At 43.0% G+C, this 18,280-nt stretch overlaps 1 protein-coding gene across 2 annotated transcripts in view; it reads left to right on the top strand.

Moving 5' to 3' along the window:
• Positions 1-6,362, top strand: part of mxra5a (matrix-remodelling associated 5a) — a 50,453-nt gene extending 44,091 nt beyond the window's left edge. For both annotated transcript variants that reach the window (XM_068033145.1, XM_068033146.1), the window contains one exon: positions 628-6,362. In XM_068033145.1, the coding sequence (XP_067889246.1) occupies positions 628-2,533 (1,906 nt within the window). In that variant the 3' untranslated portion in view covers positions 2,534-6,362. The remainder of the gene's footprint in view (positions 1-627) is intronic.
• The last annotated feature ends 11,918 nt before the right edge of the window (positions 6,363-18,280 follow it).

Genomic DNA, 18,280 nt, shown 5'->3' on the forward strand with positions numbered 1-18,280 from the left:
CATTGCACCATATTGAAGGTGCTCCCTAAGTGCAGGTTGTTGTCACAAAAGCACAAGAGCTGAAAAACAAAAGGCTTACTATTTGGTTGCATCCTGAATTAAGTTTTATTTGGCCTAATTGTGCAGAAACATTGAACAGCAAGACACACCCTATAATTAGTAAGTATTCATTTCTTCCCATGTTGTTCTTCTTTTCCTCCCTCCTCTCATGGTAGTAGTGACTCATTTTAGAGTACAGTTTCACAGGTACTAACAAATATTGTGTTACCACGCCCAAGTAACAAATCTTCCTGTCGAGACTGGACACTCATTTATTTCAGCTGTAACACCTCCAATTCCAAGCTTACCTCTCACAAAATTGCACAACTGTGATCAACTACCTTGGTGCAGATTCAGGACAACAAACTAAGGATAAAGCGTGAGTCTTTCATTAGGTGCAGTTGTCCACCTGGCCATCAGGGAAGCGTCACAATAAATATGTTTTAAATCTTTACAAAACACAAGGGATGGAATAAATATTTACACTGTAAAGTGCCATTTCCCCCATGGAAATCTATATACCAAAGTTCTAATTACCAAAGTCTTCAACTGTTAGTCACTAAACTCCCTTTGTGTTTTATGTTTCAGTTATAGCAAGAGAATCAAAGTGTACATCAATGGCACTCTCGTCGTCCAATCAGTTACAGACAAAGATGCAGGAGATTACCTCTGCGTAGCCAGAAACAAGATGGGGGATGACTTCATGGTCCTCAAGGTCAATGTCATGATGAAGCCAGCAAAAATTGAGTACAAGCAAGGTGCCAAACACAAGGTCATGTATGGAAAAGACCTCAAAGTTGACTGCATAGCATCAGGATTACCAGATCCGGAGATCTCATGGGGCCTGCCAGATGGCACCATGGTCAACAGTGTCATGCAGTCCGATGACAGTGGGACAAGAACGCGAAGATATATTGTTTTTGATAATGGCACCTTGTACTTCAATGAGGTGCGGCTGAAAGACGAAGGTGACTACACTTGCTATGCGGTAAACCAGATTGGTAAGGATGAGATGAAAGTCAACGTCAAAGTCGTAGCAGAGCCCCCAACTTTCAAAAGCGGCGCACCCTCTTTTGTTCAGGTAGCGTTCGGTGAGTCCTGCACAATAAAATGCGAAGCCAAAGGGGAACCAACCCCTTGGATCACCTGGTACTCTCCAACCAATAGATTCATCTCAACTTCATCAAAGTACCAAGTCACGACTGATGGCACTCTTCTTATACAGAAGGTACAGAGATCAGACAGCGGAAACTACACATGCATTGCGAGAAATACAGCAGGGGAGAGTAAAAGAGTTGTCACTGTGCAGGTAAACATTGAAGTGCCAAGTATTAATGGACAGAAGGGCACAAATACGATAGTCAAGGAAACAGCAATGAGGGAAACCCGTAAGCAAATAGACTGTAAGGCAGAAGGGATACCCCATCCCCGGGTCATGTGGGTGCTGTCTGAAAATGTTGTTGTAACTGCACCATATTATGGAAATAGAATTCAAGTGCATCGCAATGGAACACTCGACATTCAAAGCTTGAAGAAATCAGATGCAGTCCAGTTAGTGTGCATTGCTCATAATGAAGGAGGAGAAGCTAGGCTCACTGTGCAACTTGAAGTGTTGGACAACCTGGAGAAACCTTCATTTACCAACCCGCTAAGTGCGGGCGTCTCTATCGTGATTGGCAACAGCGTTAACCTTAACTGTTCCTCCAGAGGGAACCCCACTCCAGAAACAACCTGGATCCTTCCAGACGGAACCAAGCTCATGAGCGGTCAGCAGTTGCCAAAGATGTACCACGGAAGGGATGGCACCTTGCACATCAACAGCCCTTCCGCTGCAGAGGCTGGAGCTTATCGCTGCATAGCCAGGAACACAGTGGGATCCATTGAGAGGCTAGTCACTTTGGAGATCGGCCATAAACCAGAAATACGTAATCGATACACAAGCTTGCTCAGAATTTTACCTGGTGAAAGCATGAGGCTTGATTGCATGGTGGGGGGTAACCCACAGCCTCAGTTATCATGGGTTTTACCCAATGGCCTGATGCTGAACAGTCCTCAGACTGTAGGCCGCTTTTCTTTCTTACAGAATGGCTCGCTCATTGTTCATGATGCCTCTGTGTATGACAGAGGTACATACTCGTGTAAAGCGATAAGTGAACTGGGCCTTAGTTTTATGAGCGTTGCCGTGATTGTCATAGCCTACCCACCACGCATCACAAATGGACCAATGCCTGTGACGTACGTGAGACACGGTGCCTCGGTTCAGCTGAACTGTATGGCCATGGGGATTCCGAAAGCAGAAATAAGCTGGGAGCTTCCGGACAAGACTAGACTAAAAGCAATAAATCAGGCTCGCCTGATTGGCAACAAATATCTTGACCCTCAAGGGTTACTAATCTTACAAAATCCATCTAACAGAGACACCGGCTTTTACAAATGCACTGCAAAGAACCTGCTGGGTAGCGACTCAAAGATAACCTATGTCCATGTTTTTTAAAGGAACATTTCTTTTAAATTGTTTTTTTTTCTTAGTAAATGCTGAAGAAACTGCCTTCCATGTGCAGTGGATACTGCCAGTTGAGGATCACCTTGCTGAGCTTTGTGAAAAATGTCAACAGATGCACAAATTATTGCTTAAGTTTTCTCTCGAATGGTTGCCGTCCAAAGTTTCTCTTCGATACTGACAGCGTGCGTTTTTGCTGGTGTGTGCTCGAAAAATAGGGGACGCTTGATTTACAATTAGTGTTAAATTGAAATAATCGCAGATACTTTCAAGCATTCAAACATCTTCCATCACCTCAGGCTTCGAACTACCAGTCCACAAATCTGCATCTAGACCAGAGCCTAAGAAACAAAATCCAGCATGTCAGTAGCTAGTACCTGGGATTAGGCAAATGTCACTTCTCTCTCGCTAACATCATTGCCTGCAGTAAAAGAGAAATCTTGACTCAATGTTCAACGAAAAATTATCTTGGCAATGAATCCTGTTGAAGTTGAGCTTGTTCATAATGAACTCTGTCTTGAATCATTGATCATTATAGGTAGAGTAACAGTACTATCAATGAACAATGGGTGCTCTTTCAATTAACAACAAGCTGTAACTATAGAAATCGGGACTTGAAGCCTTTTCTATATTAACATGACATGAAGTCAATCATGAGGAGACAGAAAATATCGGGTGATGCATTTTTTAAAGTTATTAGTCCTAATTATTTTACTAACCAAAATCATTTTTACAAAGTAAAATACTTTGTATTGCAAGCAGCATTTAAAAAAATAAAATCTCTCTATCAAATCATTCTTAAATCATACAGCTCAGAAGGTGGTAATTTGGCCCATCGTGCCTGTACTGACTCGTTGAAAGAGTCCCACTTACCCTCTATCACCATAGTCATGTGAATCTTTCCTTTTCAAGTATTTATCCAATTTCCTTTTGAAAGTTACAAAAGCAGGGAAGTTATTCCGAACTTTTATAGAGCTCTGGCTCGGTTCCTTCTAGAGTATTGCATCCAGCTCTAGTCACCACACTTCAGGAAGGATGTCCTTGAGAGGGTGCAGAGGAGATTTGCCAGAATGGTTCCACGGTTGGGGGATTTTAGTTACAAGGTTAGGTTGGAAACGATTAGATTAGATTAGAGATACAGCACTGAAACAGGCCCTTCGGCCCACCGAGTCTGTGCCGACCATCAACCACCCATTTATACTAATCCTACACTAATCCCATATTCCTACCAAACATCCCCACCTGTCCCTATATTTCCCTACCACCTACCTATACTAGTGACAATTTATAATGGCCAATTTACCTACCAACCTGCAAGTCTTTTGGCTTGTGGGAGGAAACCGGAGCACCCGGAGAAAACCCACGCAGACACAGGGAGAACTTGCAAACTCCACACAGGCAGTACCCAGAATCGAACCCGGGTCCCTGCAGCTGTGAGGCTGCAGTGCTAACCACTGCGCCACTGTGCCGCCCCTCGATGGGGTTGTTCTCCTTGGAGCAAAGGAGATTGAGGGGAGATTTGATAGAGGTGTACAAGATTATAACAGGTTTAGATAAGTTAGAGAAGGAAAAGATGTTCCCATTAATTGATGGTACAACCACTAGGGGACACAGATTGAGGGCTTTGGGCAAGAGACACAGCAAGTGGCAATGACCTGGATCCCACTGCCCTCCAGGGTGGTGGAAGCGGAGAAAATCATCACTTTCAAAAGGAAATTAGATAGGCATTTGAAGGAAATAAACTTGCTACAGGGATTGAGCGGAGTGGGACTGATTGAATTGCTCCGCAGAGAGCCGGCTTGGGCTCAATGGGCCAAATGGCCTCCTTCTGTGCCGCAAATTCGTAAATTACTCTAAGTCGCAATTGAATCTGCTTCCACCACCCTTTCACACAATGTATATCAGATCATAACATTATGACATATTCCTTCATCACCCCTCTGGTTCTTTTGCCAATTGCCTTAAATTTGTGTCCTCTAGTTACTAAATCTCATGTCACTGGAAACATTTCTCCTTATTTGCTCTACCAAAACCCTTCATCATTTTGAACACCTCTATCAAAACTCCCCTTAATCTTCTCTGCTCTAAGGAAAACAATCTCAGCTTCTCTAGCCTTTGCATATAACTCATTCTTCGCATAACTCCAATAAATCTTCTCTGCACTCTTCCTGAGGATTTGACATCCTTACTAAAGTGTGATGCCCAAAATTGGACACAATACCCCAGCTGAGGCCTAACCAGTGATTTATAAAGGTTTCGCATAATTTCAGTTTTTAATTGTACATAAATAATGAAAAAAAAATGTAGAAGTTACCATCACTATTATGCAACCATGTCAGTAAAAAAAGTGATTGTCTTTTGAACATCGGTAGTTTGTACGTTTTATGTAAATCCTAGGTTGTTAATATAGGCAGGGATATCTGCTTTCATCCTCTACTTTGGCTCCTATGCTACTATGGTACTGTGCTATATTGACCAGGAAGATCCAGGTCTATAATGAGTTTGTTGATCAGTGCCGCAGAAGGGGTGCCACAATTGGCCAAATCATGCCTGAACTGGGCATTAATGTAATGATTATGCTGCTGTATTAGCAATCCAGAGGTCTGGCCTAAAAATCCAGAGAATGTGAGTTCAGATCAAAATGAGTTTGAAATTTGATTTCAATTTTAAAGACAAAGTCTGGAAATAGAAAGCTGGGATCAGTAAAAGAGATCATGAAGCTGTCGGATTGTCATAAAAACTGAACTGTTTCACTAATATCCTCTAGGGGAAGAAACCTGCGTCACAGCTGAGCCCAATCACATACACTCAAACTCATCCTACATACATATGGACACAAATCATACATATGCACAGGCACATACATCATATGTACACACAGACACATATAGGAACAGGAGTAGCCCATTTCGCCCCTCGAGCCTGTTCCGCACCATTCAATGATATCATAGCTGATCTGTGCTACATAACTCCATGGGGCCTTTGCCCCATAATCCTCAATGCCTTTAAGTTAACAAAAATCTACCAATCTCAGATTTAAAACTAACAATTGATGTAGCATCAATTGCTATTTGCAAAAGAGAGTTTCAAACTTCTACCACCTGTTGCGTGTAGAACTAATTCCTAATTTCACTTGTGATGGGTCTGGCTCTAAGTTTTAGACTAAACCCCCAAATCCTAGACTCCCCAACCAGTGGAAATACCTCTACCTTTCCTATCTGTTCTCCTTTAATATCGTGAAAACTTTGATCAAGTCACACACACACACATCACATACATACCCATGCACTTTACAACAGAGATCCCTTGATGCCAGTCAAAAGTGGAAAACCTGGACAACTTTTCCTCTTTGTTTCTTCAGCACACTGACCACGATTGTAGCCTATAACCTGCTAAACACGGACAGGAGAGTGAACCTGTGATGTTTCTGATCTGTCGGGATCATTTCCGCACTAAGCATGGATTTAAGTGAGCCATTATCAAAGCCCTAAGCTGCAATTTTTAAAAAATTAAATTGAAAGAAACAATTGATGACAAAGATCTCACCCTCATGTTTAGAAGGATATATCCATCTCAGTTGGTTTAAACAGATCCATAGATGTTGCTCAGCTGACGTGAAGTCACATTTCTGCTCAAATATTTAAATGGTAATTCATGATGCAAAGAAACTTAAAATATAAATGTTGCACTCAAACCTACGGAGGCACTGTTAACACTAAGCTAGCACTGGAGCTAATAGCACATATAAAGCAGAGCCCTCTGATGTATAGTTATGTTTATAATGTTATTTCAATATACTGTACATCTTGTAATAAAGAATATTTTACCACAAAATGGATGGGTGATAGGCACATTTTTTCATAGGATTTAACTGACTGTTACGATCAGATGAGAAAGGGGTCTTGGATTCCCTCTCAGCCTTCACCTGGTCTTACCGTAACAGGGTTTAATTTTAAACACTCAATTTTTTTAGCTCCCCCTTAGTGAATCCTTGTTCACTAACTTCCAATTATAAGGCAAAGAAACCAGCACAAACAGGTTTTCTTATGTTTAAAGAAGAAAGGTTGAAATTTATTAAACTTAAACTCCAGTTCGGTTAACGCCTATGGATACACGACACACCCACTCTAGCATGCATACGTGATGCACACATGCAGATAGTTACAGAAAAGAGCAGAAGAAATAAAGTGGAAAAGTTTGAAGCAATATCTGAAGAGGGTGTTTGTTACAGTTCTTCGAGCTTACTGTAGAGTCCTTGATTGTAGGTAGTTCTTGCTTTTCATTGGGGTCCAGTATTATTCTTAAACTAGCTGGTCTGACCACGTCTGTTTGTGGATTCGGCTATCCCAGCAGTCATCCTGAAATTTGAGCTCCCTCACCTTCACTGTCTGGTGCTCAAACTCCAGTGTGGGTTAAACTGGATGAGGGAAGTAACCACTAAAATAAAAGCAAAATACCGCAGATGCTGGAAATCTGAAATAAAAACAAAAAATGCTGGAAATACTCAGCAGGTCTGGCAGCATCTGTGGAGAGAGAAGCAGAGTTAACGTTTCAGGTCAGTGACCCTTCTTCAGAGCTCCGAAGAAGGGTCACTGATCTGAAACGTTAACTCTGCTTCTCTCTCCACAGATGCTGCCAGACCTGCTGTGTATTTCCAGCATTTCTTGTTTTTATATAAGGGAAGTAACTCCTTTGTCTCCACAAGCACTGTCTGTTAATATGCAAATGTCTTTCTAGCCAAGAGCCTGGTGATTTATTTTTTAAATAAGTCCTTTCTTCACTTCAGCAACAGTTTTCAAATCAATGTTCATATGACAAAATCAATGTGCCTCATTCTTAGCAGGTGGGGGGTCTGCATGACACCTCCATACCCAGCAGAATGAAATGTGCCTTGAGAAAAGCACAGTTCATTAACAGGGTCAAGAGAAAATATAAGATACAGAAAAAAAACATCCATTTCTCACACTCATTCACAAATCCTAAAACTTATTAAAATGGTCCATTTCCATGATTGCCTAGGGTCTTTGTTCCTACTGAAGTCTGCAAAGGGTGAGGTGGGGGGGCGGTGAGATGGGGGGGGGGTGTTATATTTAATTACCCTAAGCTGGAATTTTTTTTTCTCAGGAGAGGCAGTAGTGGGCAGGCCTATCCTGAACTCTCTTTCAGTGCTTTGCTGAGTCATGCAAAGGCTTTTGACTTCAGGGGATGGGTGGTTCTCTTTTATTCTGACTGTGGGGGAGGATTCTTTGCTAATCTCCCCTTTGTCCTCTGGGACACTCCTGCCTGCAGGTGCTTGTGCAGACTCTACTGCACTCCGCTGTGGCACTTCAACTAGAAGAGGCATCACCCTCACAGTTTCTCTGCCCCCTAGTGGTCTTTCTTTGTCACTGCAGATTCCTCTAAATGCTGTTAGCAACTCTGGTGGTGTGCTTCTAGTGGATGCATTTACATAGGAGGATGTGGAGTCTAACATTTCAAATTTATCGGGGTTGGCTGACTGGAGAGTAGGGGTTTTTATCTAGGATTTCTCCCGGACTTCCTTTAACCTGCCCTCTTACTCACTTTTTCCCCTTCCCTTTCTAAACATTTACAAGCCGTTTGCCTGCTTGTCCCCTTTTGTTCTCGGTGGGGGTCAGTTCACCAGCCCTCTGCTGGAGGGTCCTCCTAACACTGATACAGGACTTAGGGGTGCAGGTTTCACTGTAGGTTGGGGTTTCCCCTCAACCTGGCACATGTGGCAACTCCTGCAGTACTCCATCACATCTTTGTGGAGTTTAGTCCAGTCAAACTGCTATCTTATATGGGCTTTGGTCTTTCGTATGCTGGCATGTACAGCCACTGTAGTCTCGTGGGTCCTTCTTAATATTTCTACCCGATACCTCTGTGCCACCACTAGCCGGTGAACTACTGTCCACTCCTTGCTCTTAGGTCTGTGAGGAGAACTCCATTTCCTCATCAGTACCTCATTCTTTAAATAGCAGCAATCAGGGACTCCCTCTGCTTCACTTTCAGACTGAACAGCCTGTGTTAACTCTCGCAACACTGGGTCAGCTCGCTGAGCCTCAGCTTGGAGGAATTTACTTAATTCATTCCCTGGGTCTTCTAACTTCCCAAAGAAAGTCTCGGACAGACAGACTTCCTGGTCATTTACCTGCAGTGCCAATGCAGTCTCCTCTTGGAGAGCTGGTTTGATCATGGCCTGATGCATACACATTCAGGGAAACTGCAGGGGACCGTCTTCTGCCACTGCCCTGTCTCTCTGACCTCCTGTGGTCTTTTTTCCACCACTGGGGTCAGTGGGGGGTGGGTGCTACAACCTTCACCCCCATCAGATCATTACCAAGGAGCAGGTCATCCCCATCCACAGGCAAACTAGGGACATTCTGTACGGTCACCGGTCCTGAAACTAGGTTGCACTCCAGGTGCACCCGGTGTACAGGTACAGGCATATACTGCCCTCCAATACCATTCACCATCATTCTGGTGTTCACTGCACTCTCTGGGGGAAAGGTCAGGCCATTTCCCAGTAAAAGGGATTTTGTGGCCCTTGTGGCCTTGAGAATTACTATGGGCTTACTTGCCCCACACAAAGAGTATGGGGTTACTTTCCCTTCAGACACAAAACCCTGATAACCTTCAGGAATCCTATTAACTTTTCCTGCACTTGCAGTAGTAAACTTCCTGGGTTGCACGCTTACTGCAGTTAAAGCTACAGCTTGCTCTGCTGTGCTTTCCATCAGGTTCTCGTCTTCACTGAGTGGGTGTGCCCTGATTAAACCTATAGGTTTTCCCTTTAGTTTCCAGCAGTCAGCCTTTAGATGACTTGCCCTATTACAATGGAAGCACACAGGTCTCCGGGTCTCACTGCTGTTCACCGCACTTTCCTTTTTGGCTAGAGGAGGGCCCCCTGTGTCTCCCGCTTTTCTTTCTCTCCCAGGATTGCTTGAGCTCCTATCACCTTCCTACCCTTTGTGCTTTTCGGATTTGTGTGGATGAATAGGAAAGGTTCTCCCCTGGGAAACTGACTTATAAATTAAAGCAAACTCATCAGCCAGAACGGTCACTTGCCGGGCTCTCTGAACCCGCTGCTCCTCTACATGGGTCTTTATGGAGAGTGGGAGAGAGTGTTTAAATTCCACTAACAGAATTACTTCCCTGAGATTCTCATAGCTGAGCTGTACTTTAAGAGTCCTCAGCCACTGGTCAAAAGCCAGCTGCTTACTTCTTTCAAACTCCAGATAAGTTTGAATAGCTTGCTTCTTGAGGGTTCTAAACGTTTGGCAATAGGCTTTGGGTACTAATCCATATGCCCCGAGGATAGCACTTTTTGTCAGTTCATAATTTGATGAACTTTCATTTGGCAACAGGAAATAAATCTCATGGACTTTTCCAGTTAGCTTGCTTTGTAATAAAAGAGGCCAGATCTCAGCTGGCCATTTTAGCTGCCTTGCCAGTTTCTCAAAGGACACCAAAAATCCTGTACATCTTCCTCATTGAATTTTGGGATTAGTTGAACTAGTTTTAACAATTCTGTACCCAACTCTGAGTTATGCTCCTCTATATTGGCCATGCTTTTACTGGGGTTATTCTGTCGTCGTACCCACCCCACCCCTAATTAACTCAAGCTGCTTCAGCTCTCTCTCTTTGCATTCTTTCTGGAATATTCTTTCTCTTTCTCCTGTCTCTCCTGTTCCTTCTCCTGTCTTTCATTTTCCTTCGCGTTACTTCTGGAAGGCTCTCTCTTTCTCCCCCTCCTGCCTCTCTCTTGCTCTTTCCTTCTCTTCTAATTCAAGCTTTCTTTATTCCAATTGTATCTTTGCTAACAATACCCTGTTGGAGTATGCTTCTAACCCTGTTTCTGCTTCTTCAGATTCAAGGGAAAAATGATTAGCCACTAGTCTTAGGAGTTCAGGCTTCCCAGCCTTGCCACGTACAGTGATCCCACTCTGCTCAGCCATTTCTCTCAGCTCCTCCAAAGACGGTGCTTTTAACTTATCCCAAGTTACTTCACCCCGGCTTGGGGAGCTACTAGCTTCAGTTGCAGACATATTAGTATTCAAGAACACACAACCACAAGAAAATCTGTATTAAAATCTTGCTCTTTTCGATTGGGAACAATTTGGCTTCCCACTTCCAATTTCTCTCATTTGTCTGTGGGTCAATTCCGGATGCTAGCACCCAAATTTATGTTATGACCAGATGAGAAAGGGGTTCCCTCTCAGCCTTCACCTGGTCTTACTGTAACAGGGTTTAATTTTAAACACACCATTTTTTTAAGCTCCCCCTTAGTGAACCTTTGTTCACTAACTTCCGATTATAAGGCAAATAAACTAGCACAAACAGGTTTTCCTAGGTTTAAAGAAGAAAGGTTGAAATTTATTAAACTTAAACTCTAATTAGGTTAACGCCTACGGATACACAATGCGCCGACTCCAGCACATATATGCGATACACACATACAGATAGATACAGAAAAGAGCAGAAGAAATAAAGTGGAAAAGTTTGTGGCAATATCTGAAGAGGGTTTTTGTTACAGTTCTTCTAGCTCTCTGTATAGTCCTTGATTGTAGGTACATCTTGCTTTTCATTGGAGCCCAGTATTCTTCTTAAACCTTGTTTTCTATAGGAAACTTTTCTCTCTTGGGGTTCATGTGTCTTCAGTGGATTTGGAGTTCCATGAGAAAGAGAGGGAGAGCCAAACCCGAAATGTCATCTTCTTCAGTCCAGGAGCATACTGCAGTCTCTCTGTTCAACACTCTTTGTACAGTTCAGAAAAACCAGGTTGCCAAGCAGGCTAGTCATGTGACCAGCTGGTCTGACCACATCTGTTTGTGGATTCGGCCATCCCAGCAGTCATCCTGAAATTTGAGCTCCCCCACCTTCAATGTCTGGTGCTCAAAATCCAATGTGGGTTAAATTGGATAAGGGAAGTAACCCCATTGTCTCCACAAACAAGTCCTTTCTTCACTTCAGCAACAGTTTTCAAATCAATGTTCATATGACAAAATTTATGTGCCTCATTCTTGGCAAGTGGGGGTCTGCATGACACTGACTCACATCTACATTTTAATAACTGTTTACAACAATAATTTATGTAGCTCCTTTCACCAAACATCAGGTTGAAGAGGTATGTTTTCAGTAACTGGGGACAGAGAGCAATGAAGACAATTTCAGAGGCTGGGGCAAGATGGCTGCTACTGGTGCAGACAGAAGCGTGCATGCATTGGCCAATACCAGATGAAGAGAAGGTGAGAGCTGGGCGCTGAGCAAGAGGAGGTTGCAGAGATAGAATGTAGAAGGCCGTGGAGCAGTTTGGAAATGAAGTTGCGGATTTTGAACTTAATGTGTTCTGGAGATGCCAGCGAAGATTAGGAAAAACTAAGGAAATAGATGAGAGGGACTAAGCGTGAGATATGATGTTGAATGAATTGGGTTTTAGAAAGGAATGTCTACAAGCAGAATCCAAGCTCAAGGAACAGCACCTCATCTTCTGATTAGGCACTCTACAACCTTCTAGACTCAACACTGAATTCAACAATTTAGACTGTAATCTCTACTCCCCATTTTGTTTCCTTTTCTTTGCATATTTCGGTTTTAATCTTGGTTTTCTCTTGTTTTGCTTTCAGATGGCAGCTGTTCATTATTCTGCCTTTCACACCTCATTTGTTTCTTTTGTTTCTTTACTTGTCCCATTACCACTCCCTTTGGCTTTTCCCCATCAACTCTTTTGTGATTTAATGTCCCCCCCCCCCCCGTCTTCCCTTCTTACACCCTATCACATACCTTCCCTGTTGTTCTTTTTCCACCTTTCTCCATTTGACCTACTTAAAATCTATTACATTTCTAACTTTTCCCAGTCCTGATGAAAGGCCATCGACCTAAAACATTAACTCTGTTTCTCTCACCACAGATGCTGCCAGATCTGCTGAGTATTTCCAGCATTTTCTGTTTTTATTTCAGATTTCCAGCATCGGCAGTATTTTGCTTTTGTCTAGAAGCAGAAAGATCTGGCTGATAGATACAGATGTTTTCCACTTGGTTCAGCCTCCCACACACAACTCCTGATCTACTGACTCCCAGCTCACCACTTGTGCCCAACTTTCTGGCTGCTGCAACCTCCCACCCAATGCCTAATCTGCCGCCTTCCGGCTAGCTCTCCTGATCCTGGCCTGCTGATGACCATTGCTCCCAAACTACTCTCACTCATAGGTGGCAACATAAGTATGGAATGTTGCAGCCCTTCTTCCCCTCCCCTCAAAGCAAACTCCTACTGTGGCACTTGTCAGTTAAATCCACAAGGGAAGATTGAAACTTTTGGCAAGTGCGATGGCTTGCAAGATGGCACATGCCCTCCCTTAATAAAAGAGGGTTTGTACTGAGTATGCGGCATGAAGAGAAAGAAACAGAAGTGTTGCAGACAATGAGAGAGAAACTACCGCGTGGCATAACAGTATAGCTTCGATCCATGCACACCATCAATTATGGACCCAAAAACAGTGCATAACTGATTTTCAACCACAAGTCAATCCTCAGGACCAATCCTAGACAGAAGGGAATGTGGGTAAAACAAAGCTCATTCTACACCAAGATAGTAATTGAACCTATCACTAAAATCTTAAAGGATTACTTTGGATGTCTCAACAAGTGAATACAAACACTCTCCAATGATTAATCATCCTTTGTTGCCACCCATTTACCTTTTGCTTGGCTCTTGCTTTGCTCTGAGCAATTACGAATGATGATGATGATGGCAGATTCTTCACAGGGGAAGATCATGGGAAGGTTTGGCTGTGCGAGTTGGCATGACTGTTGCTGACTGAAGAGGCAATTCTTGATCTGTAGGCTCTTGAGCAGTTAGGGCACAAGAACTCCTGGTTTGGAAGGGCTCTGGTATAAGCAGACTCCTTCCATTGTCTGTGCCTTTCTTCAGCACCCTTGCGTCTGTTTGTTTCAAACTTGTGGGTTGCTTTCCTAGTTGTTGTGTGCCAGCTGTCTCTGTCAGTAGCCTCCTGCTCCCACACCCGCCGGTCAATATCAGCCAGGAAGAGCTGCCTTTTCAGCTGGTCTTTGAAGTGTTTGTGAGGTGCATCTCAATCTCGCTTGCTGGAGCATTGCTCATCATAAAGAACTGCTTTTAACATTCTGGAATCCTCCATACGTGACACACATCCTGCCCAGCGCAGTTGGTGTTATAGGAGAATGTTGGGCAGATTGGCTCTGTTAAGGACTTCATTGTTTGTGATGTTGTCCTGCCATCTGATACTCATTATAAATAAATATTGGAAATTAGACATATGATTTGCAGGGCTTTGGGGGAAAGAACAGGAGGAATGAGACTAATTGGATAGTTCCTTCAAACACCCAGCACAGGCAGGATGGGCCGAATGGTCCATAATAGTGGAGTATTGGTGAAATAAAAGCACCCTTTGCAAACCATACATTGAGCTCTGTGTCGCTTCTGGTTACAGAGCTACTTAAGCACAGGAAAAACCACATGATTCATTCCTAACATCAGAGCACGGAGTTATGAGGGATGACTGTGGAGAAACTTGGGCTATTCCCCCTTTAGAGAAGTCAATGGAGAAGAAACTTTGCACGTTCTCCCTGTGACCGCGTGGGTTTTCGCCGGGTGCTCCGGTTTCCTCCCACAGCCAAAGACTTGCAGGTTGATAGGTAAATTGGCCATTGTAAATTGCCCCTAGTGTAGGTAGGTGGTAGGGGAATTGAGGGAAGGTGGGGATGGGGTAGGAATATGGGATTAATGTAGGATTAGTATAAATGGGTGGTTGATGGTCAGCACAGACTCGGTGGGCCGAAGGGCCTGTTTCAGTGCTGTATCTCTAAATAAATAAATATATGAGATAGTGAACAATTCTGAAGAGGTAAAGCTGAAACAAGTCTTCAAATTAAACCATGAGCCTAGAACAAAGTGACACAAAGTCAAACCAGCAAAGGGCAAATTTAGGACTATTTTTCGTGATCGATACACCAAATAGACTTCTGGGTAGGATAGTGCAGGTAAAACTCTTTTTTGTAAGAGACAACATGGTGCTGTGATATGGGAAAGGCAAGGCACAGTACAGTCTTTTGAAATGGCCTTCTTCTGTTCTGTATGGTCCTATGATATCTATGACTATCAAGGAAGAAAGAAATAATAGGCTCCAGACCAGCTGCATTCCTCGGCTGCAAATAATGATTGTAATGAAAAATAATGCACGATCCACAAATATAGTGAAATACTTTTATTGCACACAATGCCTGTTGTGCAGTCACTCTCCATTTATCTTCTTTCATTTGCTCCTTGTGCTAGACCTACCGCACATAGTGATTGTGCCAGAGGGCAGAGATGTCTCCACAGGGAGGATTTTAAAGGAAAAGTCAGCTAGCTGCTGTCACAATCGCACCACTTGCTTGTCTGTCAGTTTCCAGTCCTGAGGAAGGATCTGCATTGGGACCATGAACCCAACCTCTCTTTGTTCCTTACGAGATGGTGAGGGGGCAGACCTGCTGACTAGTTCTGGAAAAAAAGGACAAAGTCCTGTCCTCAAAATAAAATCCCACTGCCATTAAATGTGCGTCAGTGACTTTTAACTAACTTTAACCTGTGAATTACCGATGAGGGAATAAGGGAGTGTTTGTCTACATTATGCACTCAAGACTTTGGAGTGGGACTTGAACCCACAACCTTAGACTCAGAGGTAAGAATACTATCACTGAAATGAGGCTGCCACCAAAGTTGCACTAGCACCAGCACTGCCAACCCTCCAGTAAATTGCCTAGGCAGCCATATGTGATAGAAGACTGAGAATCATTAGGATATTGGTTTTGGAGGGCAATGTAGTCAATCTTCTCCCCTTAGTGCCAATAAGGATTCCTGCAAAGCAATCAGCAATAGCAACTCCAGTTGAATTTGTGCCCTCCAGGGACTTGAGCACAAAATAGCAGTCCCAATGCAGTACTGAGGGAGTGCTGCACTGTCAGAAGTGTTATTTTCCAGATGAGACATTAAACTAAAGCCCCATCTGCTCTCTCAGATGGAGGTAAAAAGATTCCATGGCACTATTTCAAAAAAGAGCAGGGAGTTCTTCCCTGTCCTGGGCAATATTTATCCCTCAAGCAATATCACTGAAATAGATCATCAGATCATTATCACATTGCTCTTTATGAGAGTTTGCTGTGTGCAATCTGGCTGCCATATTTCCTGCACTACAATACAGGCTACACTTCAAAAAGTACTTCATTGGCTGTGAAGCACTTTGGGACATATTGAGGTGTGAAAGATGCTGTGTAAATGTATGTCTCCATTTTGTCTTTTTTCTAAGCCAGGTTTACAGATGCCACTTGCATTGCTCAAAGTACTGAGGACAGTTGACACAGCCCAAACATCAAAGACAGACAGCAACTTGCAGGGTGTCATTATGCCGGCCCAGAACTAACTAGGAACTGGCACTGTTTCCACTTTGTGTCTGAGGCAGACTCAGGTTGCATTGCCATAAATATAATGGGGAGCGGTTTTCAACTAGTAGACGTTTGGCAAACGTTTTGTTCTTTGCACAGGGAAAATCAAAAGAAGCATGTGTGGCTTTCATTATGATGACTTTGCATACAAGTGATGGCTAGGATCTGCTCCCACTTTACCACTGTAACTCTATCGCAAACGTGGCAGAAAACCCTCATTAACGCATGCAAACCCAGTTTCAACCACATTTCTGCCAACGTTACAATGACGGAGCTGGGGGCAGGTGCAAGAAATCACCCCCAACCCCTCAGTGAGAGAAGCTGTCTCAGGTCCATAATTACTGCACGACTTCTTAACATCTCCTTAAGAACTAGAACACATTCAGCCAGGTCTGTGAAAATACAGTTTTAATAATAATTACATAATGCTTGATTCTGTGATTGGGATGTGCAATCAAATGGAAATGGTAACTTGAAATCAGTCAAAGGTTGAAAGCGTCAGAACTCATTCGAAACCTTTGAAGCGTGTGAAATGAAAAAGTTTTTTGCGCCAGAACTGTGTCAATATATTTATTGACTCCTGATCTCAGTTTACATATTTTGCATACTCAGAAAATGCTCTTGTTTGACCGCAACAGGGTTTATTTATTTTTAAACAGCGGATGTGTTTATCAGTGAGTGTTTAACTCTTTATGTGCTATGGTCATAAAAGAACCAATTGGACAGGGTTTCTTGAGTTTAAACAAGAAAGAGGTTAGTTTATGACACTTAAAATCAAATCCCGATCTAAGTGAAAATAATAAGCTATGCTCCAGCTTTACACATACACACATGAGAATCACACACACAAATAGGTTACAGAGTGATGAATAAGAGTTTGGATGGATTAGAGTCCAGAAAAAATAAAAATAATATACAGTCTGTGGGCTCTGGTAATTCAGTTGTCTTCTGGATAAATTCCTGGTTCTGAAGTCTCTATCTGGTAGAACTGCATTTGCAGCTGGTCCACCTGGTTCAGGGTTTTCTTGGTGATAGTGATGTAGGTGGCTTTCATCCTCCAGGGTCTCTGTCTGTAGCAATGGTCTACTTGGATGTTCCGCAGTCGCAGACAGATTTTGAAACTTGCAATGTTACCTGTACAGAGAGAGGGAGGGAGAAAGAGAGATAGCACCACCAGGGTCTTGGTTAGCTCTCAAAGCTTGTCTGCTGTCTGTAACAAAAAAACTCCGGGTTCACACAGAATTGGGAGAGTCTCACATGGTTCTCTCAGTCCTTTTTTAAATGAGTTCCAAAGTCTAAGAATACCAAATCTCTTTCAGATTATATTGTTTCAATGTTTACCCCTGGAGGTACGTCTCCACTCGTGAATGCTCCAAGATGGCTTTGAATGTCCTGCTAATGAGGGTGAACTAGATCATTTACTCAACCGTCCAAGCCATTGTCCTGGATGAGAGCTATTTAGACATGCATCTCCAGTTTGATATCCTGGAATGTGAGGTATTTCAATACAAATTGTGGTGGTCAGCTTTTTAAAAAATAAATGTAGGATTTCAGCTTTCCTTTTTAAAAGTTTATTGAAGGTTTCCAACTGATGAATTAAAAATCCTCATTCAGCATAGCTTGGACTGCAACATTCCATTCTTGACAGTGCTAAATTAATTAATGTGCCCAATTTATTTCAATAAAACATATCCAGCTGTCTTTGCTGAGAAGACAATATAAGGAATCACTTGCAGTGTGCCTGTTGTAGTCGAGCCTGCTGAGCAATTCCTTTTCCCAATTGCAAATTACACCATAGATGATATCAATAAGATATCCCTCTCGATACTTTTTTTGAAATTTGTTTGTGGGATGTGGGCACTGCTGCTTGACCAGCATTTATTATCCATCCCTAATTGCCCTTGAAAATCTGTTGGGAGCCTCCTTCTTGAACAGCTGCAGTCATTGGGGTGTAGTTATACCCACAGCGCCATTAGGAAGGGAATTCCAGGATTTTGACCCAGTGACAGTGAAGGAATGGCGATATAGTTCCAAGTCAGGATGGTGTGTGGCTTGGAGGGGAACTTGTAGGTGGTGGTGTTCCCATGCATTTGCTGCCCTTGTCCTTCTAGGTGGTAGAGGTCGTGGGTTTGGAAGGTGCTGTCGAAGGAGCCTTGGTGAATTGCTGCAGTGCATCATTTAGATGGTACACACTGCTGCCACTGTGGTGACGTCTTACATGACCCCTAGCATGGTCACTTATAGGACTGATCAAAAGGGAGGGAAGGAGAACATATGAACATA

Source organism: Heterodontus francisci, chromosome 6, assembly GCF_036365525.1.
Source record: "Heterodontus francisci isolate sHetFra1 chromosome 6, sHetFra1.hap1, whole genome shotgun sequence".
Lineage (NCBI taxonomy): Eukaryota > Metazoa > Chordata > Chondrichthyes > Heterodontiformes > Heterodontidae > Heterodontus > Heterodontus francisci.